The sequence below is a fragment of the Nicotiana tabacum genome, chromosome 12 (genome assembly GCF_000715075.1).
Source record: "Nicotiana tabacum cultivar K326 chromosome 12, ASM71507v2, whole genome shotgun sequence".
NCBI lineage: Eukaryota > Viridiplantae > Streptophyta > Magnoliopsida > Solanales > Solanaceae > Nicotiana > Nicotiana tabacum.
The window spans coordinates 101733826-101750808 of NC_134091.1; the positions used below are offsets into that span (position 1 = coordinate 101733826).

Sequence of the window (16983 nt, forward strand, 5' to 3'; positions counted from 1 at the left end):
GGATTCAACATGATTTGTGAAACTACTAAGGGAGAAATAACATTACCAATGAACGCAGTCGGGACCATCCAGGAGACCAAGTTTTATGTGATCGAAGGGGACATGAGACACAACGCCCTGTTCGGGAGACCGTGGATCCACAACATGAGGGTTGTGCCCTCGACTCTTCACCAGGTGCTAAAATTCCCAACAATATAAGGGATAAAAATAATCTACGGGGAGCAGACCGTCACGAAGGAAATGTTTGATGTTGATGAAGTGAATCCAATATCGACACTCTCATCGACAAATGAGTCAGATTCGAAAGCAAAACAGGAAGCCGAATAGCAATCACAGACGCCGGCCTTGACCCAACTAGAAAAGCAGGGGACTGACGAAGATGATGATTATGGGGTTCCCCGATCCTTCATAGTCCCCGATGATTCCGATGCTACCAAATCAATGGTCGAAGAGCTGGAGAAGGTCATACTGATCGAACATCTGCCTGATCGAAAGGTATACCTGGGCACAGGGTTAACTCCCGAGCTCAGGAAAAAACTCATTCAATTTCTTATAGCTAACATGGATTGTTTTTCTTGGTCCCATCTCGATATGACAGGAATCCCACCAGAGATCACCACTTATAAACTGAGTTTGGACCCGAAATTCCATCCGGTAAAGCAGAAAAGGAGACCCCAGACCGAGATCAAGCATGCCTTCATCAAAGACGAGGTAACTAAGCTCCTTAAAATAGGGTCCATCCGGGAAGTCAAATACTCCGAATGGCTAGCAAACGTAGTAGTAGTCCCTAAGAAAGGGAACAAACTAAAAATGTGTGTGGATTACAAAGATTTAAATAAGGCATGCCCCAAGGACTTTTTTCCTTTACCAAATATCGATCGTATGATCGATGCCACGGCCGGCCACGAGATCCTCAATTTTCTCGATGCCTATTCCGGATATAACCAAATACAAATGAACCTGGATGATCAGGAAAAGACCTCCTTCATCACTAAGTATGGCACATACTGTTATAACGTAATGCCATTTGGATTAAAAAATACCGGTGCCACTTACCAACGCCTAGTAAACCGGATGTTCGAAGAACAAATAGGAAAATCTATGAAAGTTTACATTGATGACATGTTAGTTAAGTCCCTGCGAGCAGATGACCATTTGAAGCATTTGCAGGAAACCTTCAGTATATTGAAGAAGTACAACATGAAATTGAATCTAAAAAAATACGCGTTCTGAGTCGGGTTAGGTAAATTTCTCGGATTCATGGTATCCAACTGAGGAATCGAGATCAACCCCAACAAGATAAAGTTATCACGGATATCACGATAGTGGACAATGTGAAGGTCGTGCAGAGGCTGACCGGGTGCATAGCCACCCTGGGACAATTCATCTCGAGGTCCCCCGATAAGGGTCATCGATTTTTCTCGTTGCCGAAGAAGAAAAATAACCTCACATGGACTTCGGAATGCCAACGGGCCCTAAAAGAACTTAAGCGATACTTGTCGAGCCCGCCACTGCTTCACAAGTCGAGGGTAGATGAACAACTATATTTATATTTGGCAGTATCAGAGATAGAGGTAAGTGGAGTCCTAATTCGGGAAGAACAAGGTACACAATTTCTGATTTATTATGTTAGCCGGACCTTGGGTGAGGCCGAAACAAGATAACCCCCACCTAGAAAAATTGGCGCTCGCTTTGTTAAGCGCCTCTAGGAAACTGAAACCCTACTTTCAATGCCACCATATATGTGTTGTGACAACTTACCCATTGCGAAATATAATGCATAAAACCGGACTCTCGGGACGATTGGCCAAATGTGCCGTGGAAATCACCGGGTACGATATCGAATATCGACCCCGAACAACCATTAAGTCTCAAATCTTAGTAGATTTCATGGCCGACTTCATGCCGGTCCTAATACCCGAGGTCAAAAGAGAGTTGTTGGTAAAATCGGGAACGTACTCAAGAATTTGGACCCTCTTTACGGATGGTGCATCGAACGTAAAGGGGTCCGGACTTGGCATCGTACTGAAGACACCTACGAGCAACGTGGTTAGACAATTCATTAGAACTGTGAAGTTGACTAACAACGAGGCCAAATATGAGGCCATGATTGCAGGTCTTGAGCTAGCCAAAAGCTTGGGGGCAGAGGTGATCGAAGCTAAGTGTGACTCCCTCCTTGTGGTGAATCAGGTTAACGATACGTTCGAAGTCAGAGAAGAACGAATGCAAATGTACCTAGATAAGTTACAAGTAACATTACATAGATTTAAAGAATGGACTTTGTATCACATGCCTCGGGATCAAAATAGCGAGGCCGATGCCCTCGCAAACTTAGGGACATCGGTCGAGGATGACGAGCTCAACTCAGGGCCCGTTGTGTAACTCACGAGGTCAGTAGTCGAAGAAGGTCACGCCGAGATAAATTCCACAAGCTTAACCTGGGATTGGAGAAATAAATACGTAGAATATTTGAATACCGGGAAAATTCACTCAGATCCAAAAGAATCGAGGGCCATGTGCACAAAGGCAGCCCGATTCACCTTGTTCTAAGATGGAACCTTGTTAAGAAGAATGTTTGATAGACCACTAGTAATATGTTTGGGACCGGGAGATACCGAGTATGTTTTGAGGGAAGTTCACGAGGGCACTTACGGAAATCATTCAGGCACCGAATCATTGGTTCAAAAGGTAATCAGAGCTGACTATTACTGGATCGATATGGAAAAAGATGCAACGGAGTTTGTTCGAAAATGTGACAAATGTCAAAAATATGCTCCAATAATTCACCAACCTGGGGAACTGCTGCATTCAGTCTTGTCACCATGGCCATTCATGAAGTGGGGAATGTACATCGTTGGCCCTCTTCTATGGGCACCAGGTAAGGCTCAATTTATCTTATTTATTACTGACTATTTTTCTAAGTGGGTTGAAGCACATGCATACGAGAAGGTTAAGGAGAAGGAAGTCATCGACTTCATTTGGGACCATATCATATGTCGGTTCGGGATGCCATCCAATATTGTGTATAACAACTGGAAGCAATTTATCGGCAGCAAAGTGGCCAAGTTTCTCAAAGATCATAAGATCAAAAGAATCTTATCGACACCTTATCACCCTAGCGGGAACGAGCAAGCCGAATCAACCAACAAAACCATAATCCAAAACCTTAAGAAGAGGTTAATCGACGCCAAAAGGAAATCGAAGGAGATCCTACCCGAAGTCCTTTGGACATACCGCACTACTCAAAATCCAGTACCAGGGCTACTCCATTTTCATTGGTTTATGGTGCCGAAGCCTTAATACTGGTCAAAGTCGGGGAACCAAGTATCAGATACCGATATACAACAAAGGAGTCAAATGACGAGGCCATGAATACTTGCTTGTAACTGTTGGATGAAAGGTGTGAGGTCGCCCTTGTTCGGTTGGCTGCCCAAAAATAACGGATCGAGAGGTAATACAATCGAAGGGCCAACCTTCGATACTTTAATGTTGGGGACTTAGTGCTAAAGACTATCACCCTAAACACCCGGAATCCGAACGAAGGGAAATTGGGTCCGAACTGGGAAGGACCGTACAAAGACGTCTGAAACCCGTAACAAAAACTAGGCCTTCGAAAAAGAAAATTTTCACAACCTGTTCTAAAGGCTACCCTCAGCAAACTATAATCTCGGCTACCTACTTGGGGAAAAGGTTCCGATAACACTAAACCGTCAAGACGCCTTAAAACAAAGTAGGACAAAGGCAATGTTTGTTTGAACTTTCGAACACAGCCTAAATTACTTTATGTTAAGTCGTTTCGGCCCTTATGAATACAAGTAATAAAGCAAAGGAAAAATTTGAAAGCCAAAAGGGAAAGAAAGCCTTGTATATATAATCTTTTTACAAAGGCCAGAATGGCCCGATATAGAAATGTACAATTGCCAAAGCGGTCTAAAAAAGATGCAAAAAGCAAAAAATAAAAACATCTAAAGGCCTAAGTGGCCTGGTCCTCATCAGGGGCAGCGTCTTCATCCTCGGGGTCTTCCCCACCTTCAGATTCAATTAAGCTCTCGGAGCCTTCCTCGGGAAATGCCAGCTTTCGAGCCCCGACTTCTTCTACCTTGGCATTCTCGATTTCTGCCAGTATGCCAAAGCCCTAAGCATGGACTCCCTCGAGGGCTTCCTTTCGAGCTTCCCACCCTGCATGATCCACCATGCTCTTGGCTTATGCCTGAATAGCCTCGACGTCAACCTTGAATTGGGCCACTTTAGCATCTTCTTTGGTATTGGCCACGACCACCTCAGATTTGGCCGCCTCGAGCTCTGTGGCCAGGCTCTCTTGGCCAGAAATAGCCTAGTTAATCTCAGATTGGAGCTCCTCGATCCTTTTGGACTGCACCGAGGTCTTCTCCTTTGCAGCCCGAAGCTGAGCCTCGGCTAACGCCAGTTGTGCTTGGACAACTTCCTTTTGCTAGGTTATGAGATCCATGTTTTTCTTGAACTTCTCGGCCTAAGTTTGTATCGTGTCTACCTACGTCTGGAGCTGCCCGATTTGTTCAAGCCTTTGTCAAACCTGCAGGATCGGGTCGTTAGCCACTGAGTTTAGTTCGTCGTCACTATCTTCAAGTAATCGATTTACCTGCTCGGCCTACTCGGTATGCTCCTTCTGAGCTGCTTCTAACTCGGTCTGAAGCTTCTCACTCAGAAGCTTATAAGTATCCCTCTTCTCGGTGAGCTCCCGAACCTCAGCCTAGTGCTGGGTTAACTCCTCCTGGATTCGGAGGAAAGCCTCATGGTGCAATACCGAGGCTTGCAAGCGTAAAGAAAGGTGTTAGGATTATTTACAACTTCAGATTTAAAATAAATAATGAAGTGACACTCTAAGTTACCCGATTTAAAGCGTGTTGGGACTCATTGAATAGGCAAGGCGCTTCTACCGCGTCCATCACAGCTTGGTCCTCTTCGGTCACCAAGCAACTAAGGTAGCTAGCAATCCCCACGGGGACAGAGAAAACCTGTGCATCCTCCAGGATAGAGAAAACTATCGACCGCCTGCGGTCAGGGTTAACACTTGGGGCCGGGAATCGATCCACCAGCTTTGGGATCGATGAAGACTCGCTGGCACCCGATGACGGCACCTTTCTTGGAACCGGCAAGTCACCAAGCCCGGTGACATCTTCTGAGGCAGGGGACTCTAACCCATCCAAGAAGTTATAAATATTAGTCGCCCTATGAGGCCCCTCGTAAGAACGACCTTCTAGCATACCGGCCTCGCGTATCATGGCATCTGAGATCTGAGGGGACCCGGTAAAGTCGATCACCCCAAGCTCGTCCCTCGGAGCACTCCCTCTGTCCGAGAAGTGTCAGCCCTGGTCTCTCTCTCGACCTCCCTGGCCTTGTTTCGGTTCGCAGGTACCGGCCAATGCCTTCTCAACAACTTTCTCAGTTCGAGGCAAATTGGTCCGCACCCGAGTCACTAGCTTAGAGTTATCTTCTTCTTCTTCTTCTTCGGACTCATCCCTCAATCAGTGGATCAAGTCCTATGGGAGGGTGCTGGTATTTTCCTTAGCTTTACGTGCCAGCCTCCTCTTTGGTTTTTTCTTCTCCGAGTCCAGAGAGCTTGGGGCCCTTTTCCTCTTCTTCTCGTCACCTTGCTTCAGAGAAGGGGACTTGAGAGGCACATCACCACCCTCGGATGGATGCCTCATAGCAACGTCCTTGGGGAGATCTATAAAAAAAAAATAGAGCCGATAAGAATTCGACAATACAAGGAGAAAGTCAAAACCTTATCGAACCAGAAAAGAAAACTTACCAAGTTTACGGGCCTCCCACCGGCCATCGATAATTCTATCCAAGCACGATCGGAGTATGATATCTGTGACAAAAGGTCCTCGACCCATTCCTTGAGTTGAGGAACCACATCCGGCATCTTAGACACAACTGTAACACCAAAAACTCCCATAAGAAAGGAGATAAGAGGAGAAACAATATATTAAAACTTCAAGGCAAAGTAATACTTACGTTTCCTGTTCCATTTCTCGGGAAATGGCATGTTCTCGGCAGGGATCAAATTTGAAGTCTTTATTCGAACAAAACGGCCCATCCAACATTGGTCCCGAGCGTCATCTATACTCGAGAATGGGGCCCTACTGGCCCGGCGAGCAAGCTTGATTAGCTCCCCTCGATAAAGTCGGGGACTGTAGAGACGCATAAGGTGATTGAGGGTGAAGAGACACCCCTCGATTTTGTTTACGAAGAATCAAAGGAGAATCACTATTCTCCAGAATGAAGGGTGAATCTGGCCATGAGTCACGGCGTACCTCTTGTAGAAGGCAATAATGATTGGATCTAAGGGACCCAACATGAAGGGGTAAGTGTAAACACTTAAAAAACCCTCTATGTGGGTAGTGATTGACTCCTCAGGCGAAGGCACCAGCACATATTTATTGGCCCAGTTGCAATCTTCTTTAACCTTGGTGAGGAGATCATCTGTGATCGTACATATGTACCTCGAGATCGGCTCGCATCGACCCGGTACCGAGGAAGTTTTTTCTATCTTAAAATCGGCAACGGTCGGGCACCCTGCAGGAACGAACTCCTCAGGGTGTGGTTCTGCCATAGCCCCGTCGCCGGCTGGTCGTGATGAAGAGGCGGCCTCCTTTTGCGGGACAGTCTTAGATATTTTCGCCATTGTAGAACAGAAGAAAAGGAAATTAGGAAGGTATGTTTAGGGGCTTGCTAAAAGTTCAAGAAATTTGGGTGCAAGAGTTGGTGAGCAAAGGGATTTTTGAAGAACAAGAATATGAGGAGCTTTGAATGTAAAGTTTGAATAAATGAACGTTAGGGTATCTATAGCTTGCTGATGACGGTTCAGAACCCGTAGTGGATGACCAACAACTGACAGGTATTTAATGCCTTGGTAACTGGATCGACGGGACGTTTCGGTATCCGTTTGTCGCGTACGTCATAGTCGGGTGTCTCAGTGGCCGTTTGTCGCTTACGTCATGGCCCATCGAGAGGGGATTTAGAAGTTCATATCATTTCTTGTCATCTTCTCTCCGAGAAATGAGAAAATTATCTGTGTACGGTCAAAACCAGGTTTGCCTCTTGTGTGACTAATCAAGACTGAAATATAGTAGGTTAAAGTTCGACCACAAATTATATCGAACCAAGGTGCGAAGTTATATCGTTAAGCTCGAGACCATGTCATCGAACAAAAATCGAGATCAGACGAGATTGAGGAAAATTTGCCGAGCCGAATAACAGAAGGACGAAATATCCGCGATCGGTTGTAGATCACGACGGAAATCTCGGCACGTATCAAGGATATGCTGATTGATTAAAAATTATGAGACTTTTTACATTGTATAGAATTGTATCAAGAGTAGGATTCCCCTACTATATAAAGAGAGTCTGATTATTTGTAACACAGAACACATTACGTAACATAAAGTAATATACTGTCATTTTCTAGCTTTTATCATCTTGTTATTCTGTTCATACATCAGTTGAGACATCTCTTGGTTCAAGGGTTTGAATTCTGTTCATACATCAGTTGAGACATCTCTTGGTTCAAGGGTGATCGAACTCGAGGGCCAAGGCTGTTCGATTTGGTAAACAGTTTGACGTAAGGCTATTCGATTTGTGTGGTTTACATTTATTCTTTTATCGTCAATTTCAATTCTAATATGTTTCCTTAATTTGTATCAAGTTATATCATGTATTCTTAAAACCGCATGTAAATTCAATTGTTATCCGATTTTTAGGGTAAACAATAACATTTTCTAATATTCTTTGTTAGCACAAAATCAAGGTTATAGTGTTCATGTCTTTTTGTTGTTAGCCAAAGCTTTAGATCTTCTCTTTATTTTTGAGAGTTTATTGGTCTACCCTGTGATTACCTCTAGTAGAATAATTTCCTTGTCTGTTTCTTTTGTCCTGAATATGCTGTTAACTTTCTGATGGGGCATGCGAGAAAGTAAGAAGTTATAAATTAAGCAAATTGTTCAACTTACTATTGGTGATTACTAGGATGTATGCATGCCTTTCAATTTAATGTAGCATCTATGTTTAGATGATATCAAGTTCTTAATTTTGATCCTTGCAGGCTGATCTCCGGTGTGAAGTAATGTTGTTACTATGGGAAAATATTCAGCAAAATGCTTCAGTGCTGCTTCCAAGGAAAGGGACTGCCAAAACTATGCAATTTTCTAAAATACAACCTATCTATCACTTTGACTTTGTAAGATATGAAAGTTCCTATTTCTAAAAATGTAAAATTGCTACTTCCAAAATCTAAGTGGAGTCACAACTTACTAGTATCTTTTTTGTTTTCAAATTGGAATAAAAAAAATTACATCATTCTTGACATAGAGTTCATCTCGTTTCAAAGCTTAAATTACGGATTTTTTCGATTATCAACAAAGAAATTCGCAGTGCTACCAACTTCCATAATCGTTTCAATTATAAATTTCCGAATACTACATCTATTTATCTATTAGTAACTGCATTTGATGATTTACTGGCGCCATCTAGGAATGGCAATGGGGCGGGATGGTTGTGGGGCGGGTTCAGCCTAAACCCGCAATGGCTCAATCCACCCTGCATAGTGAATTTTTTTTTGTTTTCAACCCGTCCCGCCTCACCTTGCTAGATCCGCCCTGTACTGCACCCTGTCCTGCACCGCATAAGTTTTCTTTAATTTTGTTTTCTATTTATCCTTTTTCATTTCTATTGATTAGTAACATATTTTAATGACCCAGTTATCTATTTTTCACTCAATATGTTGAACCAAAAATTATGCTATTTATAAAACAGTTTAGGACTAAAATTTTTATGATATCTATAAAATTTCACTTATCGATTAGTATATAAGGTAAAACTTTTAAAATCTGACAATTAAACTTCATTATCTACAAAATATTAGCACATGCGAATGGAAAAAATATATAACATCCCGAAAAGATAAATTGGCAGCTGTGCTTATAATCAAGGTATATTATAGTATTGAAATTTGATTAATATTTTGTTTTGATAAACTATGAACTAATAGTAATAAATGATTAACGTAATTTATAAGCTGCTTTCCAAGAATCTTATTACTCCTAATTAAAAATATATTACTAGAAATCAAACACATAATCAGGTAAATATTTTTTGGCAAAAAATAAAAAAAAGAAAAGAAAAAACAACGATATAATTTTCCTATAGAATGGGGTTCAATATGTATTTGAAGATTTTGATTAAAAAAGGAATTGTCTTTCTGTGTCCAAAAACTGGATATATAAAGGCAATGGAGGGTAAAGAACCCGCCCGTACGCATTTAATTTAATCTCTTTTTTATACAAATACGCCCCACCCCGCACGGCAGCACGCACCTGCATAAGCTTCAACCCGCATCGCACCCGCATCGCACCCGCATAGGTTTAAACCCGCTAGTCCACCCCATTACCATTCCTAGCACCATCCCATCTGACAGGGGCGGATGGAGAGTATAACTTACGGATTCGGCCGAACTCAGTAGCTTTCGTTCAAATCATGTATTTTTAAAAAAATTCATTGAACATGTATAAATTATTAATTTAAAACTCAGTAATTTAAAACATTTAGAATCCTGAACCTATAAATTTCAAATCCTGACTCCGCCTCAACCATCTGATAATTCTTTTGATGCAAACGAAATCCTTGCATCGCAAATGTGACCAATCGCCAATATTACATTCACAAACAGTAGGGATTCTGGATCATCGGATTGTATATACCAAAAACTTCACTGTACTTCTGCAGTTCTACTACTAGAAGGTCGTTGCTTCTTGCCAGTCAAAAGTCGCGTGTTTATTTTTTTTTTTCAAATTTAATATGTTTAAAATGTAAAAGAGATTGAGAATATGTCCTCTTTTCCGAACTATTTATAAAAATCGGGACTTTTTTTTTGTTTGTATATATACAAAGATTTTAAACTTATTTACCTGGTTTATCTAAGTTTTCCTATTTACAGAAAGTACAGTAAAAAATTATAATTTTAAATTCAATTTGTATACAATTATATTACTTGTATATATTTTGTATGTCATTTATACACCCGACATATAAAATATATACAATTTGCATATGTCTTCTTTTTCGAGTTTCAAACTGAAATTCTAACAAAAATCACCTCGAATCTTCACAAAATTATATCAAAATTGAGATAAAAACATCAAATTTCAATTTTTTTTTTCGTTGGTTCGCTGTTTGATGTTTAATAAATCTTTCCTTGTCTGGGGGACCGAGACTTCAAAAAACAAGTAAAGAAAATCACAATAAAAAGGAAAGGCAAAGGGCCCAAACCAAAAATCCCTAAAACCAAAGATTTTACCCTATCTTCCTCTCCCTCTCTTCAGCCACGGTATCCTGTCTCTCTGGGTAGCAGGGTTCTAATTCGGTAAGTCTCATTCATACTTCTCTTTTACATGCTAAAGTGGTGCTGTAAATTTTAATAAACTTTTGTAAGTTTTAGCTGTTCCTTAAATAAGGGTCCTAAAAATTGGCTGATTTTGCACTTCGCCCCATATAAAACCACAACGCTTTCTTCGGGCTCGCTTTGAGGCTCCCGCGGCTCGCCCCGGGCGGGACACTATTTAGTTGGCGCCTAACGCACATAGCTCGGGAATAGTTGGCGCAAATCATGCTCAAATTCCCTAACTAGCACTGTTGACACTCAAGATTCTTTAACAAATGAATGAAATATGAAGATTGAGAGCAACTCAAAATAATGAGCCATAGTATTGCATATTCATTCACTAATTGAGAACGCTTGACGCCCCGGAATAGCCTTGCTTTCGCATTCCCCTCCTTCCTTAGATCAGGTTAGCACTTATGCTGCTTCACGCAACTATATTCAATCAATTGAGTAGAGAGGGCAATTGAATCAGTCATCATCCTTCGCTCTTGTGCTAAAGGCTCTCTTACCACAGGTCGCCATTCCATCTTTTTTCGAAAGGGTAGATGCTTTTCTCCTCGATTCATCGAGATTTCAAGTTGTTCCACTGTTACTTGAGCCGAGAATCTATCGGAAACAACTTCTGTAAGATAGGGTTAAGGTTACACACTGCCCTTCCATTTATGGGAATACACTGGGTTCGTTGTTGTTGTTGTTGAGAACGCCGGAGAGTAAATATCATTTGAAGAGCTAAAATTTATATCTTCACTTACTATATGTATGTATATTTATTACTTTAATTTATTAGACTCAAAATTTGTCTCATGTCATTTTAATTGTGCATGATGGCAGCAGCTTTTGCATTTGGGTACTGTACTGTTCTGCTCTGTAATTAAGAATCATCATGACCCAAGGTATATATGATTCTGCGTTTTTTTTCTTTTTGGATTTTAACTTTTATGCCTAAGACTAATTCAACTTAAAAGAACTTCTGTTGAGGGGAATAGAGAAGATAGAATCAGCGCTCTGCCAAGAGATGTTATAGATGGTATTCTTGAGCTCCTGCCTGTAGAAGAAGCGGCAAGAACTAGTATTTTGTCCAAAGAATGGCGATATATTTGGGCCACGCTTCCATATCTAGTGCTCGATAAGAATTTTTGCCTTAAGTTAACAAAAAAGTCTGCTTTCAACTTGATAGACACAATAGATAAGATTCTGTTACAGCATACTGGAGACATAGTGAAGTTTATCCTTGATGTTTCAATGACATTTTTATCTCCTTATCCAGATATTGATAGATGGATGCTCTATGTTACCAGAAATGGCGTCAAGGAGCTAACTCTTAACATGTCAAATAATACTTCTTATAAACTGCCTTTTTATATATTTAATTGTCCAACACTAACACGTTTGAAACTCTTCAACTGTGTCTTCAAACCACCAACCTCTTTTCTAGGCTTTCCCAATCTTATAACACTCTATCTGTCAAAAGTAACCTTTGTGCTAGCCTCAGAGTTTTTTGTTATCAAGGCCCCCCTTTTTACCAATTTGACGTTGAAGTACTGTGATGGCATTCAACACCTGAAAATTGTTTCATCGCAGTTGTTGTCCTTGATTGTTTGTGAGAGTCACTATCTTGAGCTAAATTGCTTTACAAACTGCAAAAAGTTGAAACGGTTAGGACTTGTAGGCAAAGTGGTTGATAGTGTGAAATATGTTGAGAGATCAACTCTGGAACAGCTTCTTCTTCGCTTGCCTTCACTTGAGGTACTTCAATTGGATTCGTATTTCCTTGAGGTAAGAAACAAACATTTTTTGGCTTGGATATATTAAAATGAGAATCATATACACGTGATTCTAATTATTGTATTTGCTCCAAAGCTTTTGAGTGCAAACACAGTTCCTAAGGGGCTTCCTTTTACACTCGACTGTGTGCGGAAGCTAACGTTAAGTGTAGACTTTGGCAAATTGGGTCAGACTTCTTGTGCTCTACAACTAATTGATTGTTCCCCCAATTTGAGTAACCTTGAGATTCGGATAAGAAAGGTACATATGGTTATGTGTATATATACATATGAGAAGCTAAAACTGACTTTGGTATTTATTTTTACCATCAGGCCATTACTACTAGCAACAATGCTGATGCAGTTTTAAAATATGTAGACACACCAGTATGCTTGGACCGACCGTTAAACAAGCTCAAACATGCGGTCATATGTTCGTTTATGGGTTCAAAAGAGGAACTGCTTTTCATAAAGCTATTGTTTGCTCGTACTCCATCTTTGGTAAGGATGAACATTAAGCAAAATAGAGCCTTTGATTCCACAGAAGAAAGAAATATCACAACAGAATTAATGCGTTTTCCGAGAGCATCTCCCAAGGCTGAGCTTTTTTATTTTCCATGTGTGTCTTAAATAGTACCACTACCAGCTGACAGTAAGGTAAGATATTTGGACCCCTTTCTTTCCTGAAGTATTGTCACATGTGCAAGAAAGTATTAAAACAATATATCTATCCCCACATTTTCAAATTCCAAATAGTTTATAATAGTCGTGCCCTCGTGCTTTGCTCATTACTTTAAGATTTTTAGTTGGATATTTTAAGTCTTCTACTGTAGTAATTTAGTAATTCATGCTTTCGCTTTGATTATAAATTTATAATCAAAGATTCACTATTGCTATAGCCAAATCGAATATATTTATATTTTTATGTAGAGGTTTGTTTTCAATTGCTATGTCATCACTGTGTTACGGAGGCTGGCTTTACAATGCTGTAGCAAACCAGTAGAACTTGTGTAATATTGCCCATGAATTGCATATAAAGAAGCCTGGGTTTTGGGCTACTTTTGCAAATCAGATTCACAATTAAAAGCTTCCAAGAATAAATCTTTGGCCAAGTTATTTAACGCCATCAGTAGGTTAAACTAATTCTATGATTTACTATAATGCACTAGTTCTTTAGCTAAAATAAACATATATACATTCATGTATCACTGGACAAAAGGGTGTACTCTGAATACATGGATATGTTAAATTTCGAAGCTTTTAAGTTGATTCTACTAAATCAGTGTCCACCTGCGTGGCACAAGGACACATTTGATTAAAGCTAACACATTTCTTATATTCTTTGTTAGCACAAAAACATTCAAGCGTTTAATTAATGGATGGTCTTATCAGTGTTACTTGAAGATATAGATTTTCTGTTTCATTTTGATAGTTGATTGATCTACTCTGTAATTACCTACTCTCAGACAAAAGGGATATGCTGCTAGTTTTATGTCTGATGGAGCAAGCAAAAAATGAAGAAGACATAAAAAATAACCAATTGTTCAATTTTCTATAGGTGATTACCAGGTTTAAAGCATGTACGAAAAACTTTCTTTCACCACTTCTTGACCATAAAGAGGTAGCGGACACAACCTTTTAGGTAGGAATTTTCTACTTCTAAGTACATTTAATCAACTTATAAGGATTGGACTCCTTACTCTTCTTGATGATATTTAGGATGGACGCTTTAGTCATGTAGTTTACTTTCTTATTGACAGTACGGAATCCTTTTTATGTTCATTCAAATGATGAAATGCTTTGTGTAATTTTCTCTTTTGAACGCAGTAAAAGTACAAACACAAAAATGAACTCTGATAGACTATGTTTAAGATATGTAGCATCTATGCCTACTTACCGCTGCAAGTTTGCTTGGTCTTACATGATATCAACTTCTTTGGAACCTTGCAGGATCTCCAGGATTGGATTCCTTACTCTTCTCGATGAGATGTATCATATATTTTGAGGGCATCTGCGTTCTTATTATGGGAAAACATTTAGGAAAATGCTTCAGTGCTGGCTTCTAGGGAAAAAGACAGCCAAGTATGTATAGCTTATAAAAAGTAAGAGATTTTTTCTATGTTTGATACAAATAGAACTTCCCTTTGATTTGGATTTGCCTTTTGGTGCTGCTTTTCTGCTTTTTGGTAAGCAGAACTTATCTATCACGTTGTCTTAGTAAGATTTGAGAGTTCATGTTGTCAAATGTAAATGCTACTTCTAATATCTAAGTGGAGTCAACTTACTGGCTATCTTTTATTTTCGTGGAACAAGAGAAATTAAATCATTCTAGACATAGGTTGTCTTTCATTAAATTAACACTGGTTATCCACTGTGTTTCGAAGCTAGAGTACTAAATTTCTCTAGAGTGCAAGTGAGGATTCATGTAGCCGATCCGAACTTGTACCAAGGCTTAGGACCCGTTTGGCCATAGATTTTGCCAAAATAAATTTGGGTTTTATTTGGCAAACACATGTTTGGCCATAGATTTTGCCTATATTTTGGCAAAATCCCAAATCCCAAATCCCAAATCCCAAAACCAGCTCAATAGCTGGTTTTGGGCCAAAATATTACTATTACATATTTTAAAAATTGCCCCAAACTTTTGTATTTTATAAAAGAGTCCACCATTTATTATTTTATAACAATGATGCTTCGTCTTCTCGGTCACTTGATAGTGTATCATGTAGTTTATGTTTTGAAAACTGATGTCCAAGCACATTTTCATCTTCAAACCAAACTTCACCCAAATCAGATTTTTTAGAACAAATTTGGGAATCTATGGCCAAACGCTAGCTTAGTGTTGTTCTACATCTTTTTATTTCAAATCTGACCATTCTCAAAAATATAGAGATTCAGTGGCACTGGAATCATTTTTTTTTTTTTTGGGTTGAAGAGGTAAGTATTATTGATGTTAAAAGTCAGCACTAAGAAAGTAAACCCTGACTAACTATACAAATGATTGTATAAAGTGTAGCCAGGGCATTGGCTTCTTCAACTAAATCCAATTTACACCAAAAAGAAACCATAAACATACAGTCAGATAAGATTTTCCAGATAGAGCTCCTTTTGTCTTTTAAAGCATCTTTTATTTCTTTCTTTCCAGAAGAGAGCGTTGGCGTAACTGGTAAAGTTGTTGCCATGGTCACGGGTTCGAGCCGTGGAAACAGCCTCTTGTAGAAATGCAGGGTAAGACTGCGTGCAATTTACCCTTGTGGTCTAGCCCTTCCCCGGATCCCGCGCATAGCGGGGAGCTTAGTGCACCAGGCTGCCCTTTTTATTTCTTTCTTTCCAAATCCACCACCAGATGGCAGCAGTTACAGTGTTCTAGGTCTTCTTTAAATGTTTAGATAGCCCCTTTCTATTCGAGCAAAGAAGCAATTCCATTGTTGATCTTGGCAAGGGCCACTTCATCTCCCATTGTGATGTGATTGACAACATCACAAGTGTAATGTTGAACTTGGAAGCTCTTCATCCCAATTTCCAAGCACCTCTGAGATAGTAGCATGATAAAATCTCTCATGAGACATAATATGAAAGACATGAGAAGGAATTGAAATGAGTCTGTTGGACCTTTCCGTCTTCTATGTACAAGTAGGGATTCTGGATCATTGGATTGTATATACCAAAGTCCTTCTCGAATGGTAAAGAAAATTGAATGCCTAAATAGGGTAAAGAAGAAGAATAGTATTAATTACATTAGGGGGAATATGGATAAATTTTAATGGTTATGTATTTGGACCCCTTTCTTTCCTAAAATATGCTGTCACATGTTGGGTCTTTAAGTTGGATGCTTAAAGTCTTCTACAGTAGCAGTTTAGTAACCAAAGATTCAAAATAGCTATCACCAAATTGAATCTGTTTTCAGTTTCATGTAGAGGTTTGTTTCTTTTGCTATGTCATGACTACCCACGGCTTTACAATTACGTAGCAAACCAATAGAACTCAAGTAATATTATTGCCCATGAATTCCAGTGAAGATTTTGGTCTGGACCAATTTTTGCAAAGCAGATCAAGATTTGTTAAAAGCTGCGAGCTATAAATCTTTGCTCAAGTTATTTAACACCATCCTTAGGTGTACTCTATGCGCTGGTTCTTTATCTAAAATTTGATGATGTTATGGCAGGAGGAGAAAGAAAATTATCAGAGGAAGATCGACTATTATTTTAGAAGACTCGAGTGGAAACAATCGCTAGAAGTGGAAATGGAACAATTATGTAATTATGGCCAATATTTTGGCTAGTGGAGTACATCTCACATAAGCATAAGTCTATTTGCAAACTAGACTTTGTTGGCAATATTCTTTGGGACCCAAAAATATTGCATTGTGGTAGTTATCATTTGCATAAGTTGTATCTTTTCTTTTACAACTAAGAGGCCAAGGCTTTTTGCCTATAAAAAGAAAAGGTTGTTAGGTCATTTTAAACACTCCAATTAAAGAGCTTTTCACTCGTCTTTCTTTCTCCTCTATTTATTAAGAATAATTTGTAAGAGAGTTGAGTGTTGGGAAACACTTGTATGAACCCTTTCTTTGGAGTGATCTTGTGAGGTTATTCTCTTAGGCTATTTGGAATTAATTAGAGTATTTACTCTAATTTTGTACTCTCTTTTGTACTCTTGCTGGTATAGTGAAATTGCTCCTCTCCGCTTGTGGACGCATGTCACACTGATCGAACCACGTTAAATTGGTGTCTTCTTTATCTGCTTTAATTGTCGTTATTATCATTTTGCATTGTCTTTGTTATTGTCATTATAACGTTT

At 39.6% G+C, this 16983-nt stretch overlaps 1 protein-coding gene across 10 annotated transcripts; it reads left to right on the plus strand.

Annotated features, from left to right (window-relative positions):
• The first annotated feature begins 10255 nt into the window (after window positions 1-10255).
• On the plus strand, window positions 10256-16677 carry LOC107798941 (F-box/FBD/LRR-repeat protein At1g13570). 10 transcript variants are annotated; one of them, XM_075226749.1, is made up of 7 exons: window positions 10409-10826; window positions 10935-11130; window positions 11252-11313; window positions 11688-12196; window positions 12281-12445; window positions 12517-12840; window positions 14134-14471. In XM_075226749.1, the coding sequence occupies exons 3-6, from the start codon at window positions 11304-11306 to the stop codon at window positions 12811-12813; spliced, it is 981 nt and encodes a 326-aa protein (XP_075082850.1). In that variant the 5' UTR covers window positions 10409-10826; window positions 10935-11130; window positions 11252-11303; the 3' UTR covers window positions 12814-12840; window positions 14134-14471. The 10 variants fall into 10 exon arrangements, 7 of the variants coding, with proteins under 7 accessions (XP_075082856.1, XP_075082854.1, XP_075082855.1 ...); XM_075226751.1 differs by having other exon boundaries at window positions 10935-11060; XM_075226752.1 differs by having other exon boundaries at window positions 10935-11060; window positions 11255-11313.
• The last annotated feature ends 306 nt before the right edge of the window (window positions 16678-16983 follow it).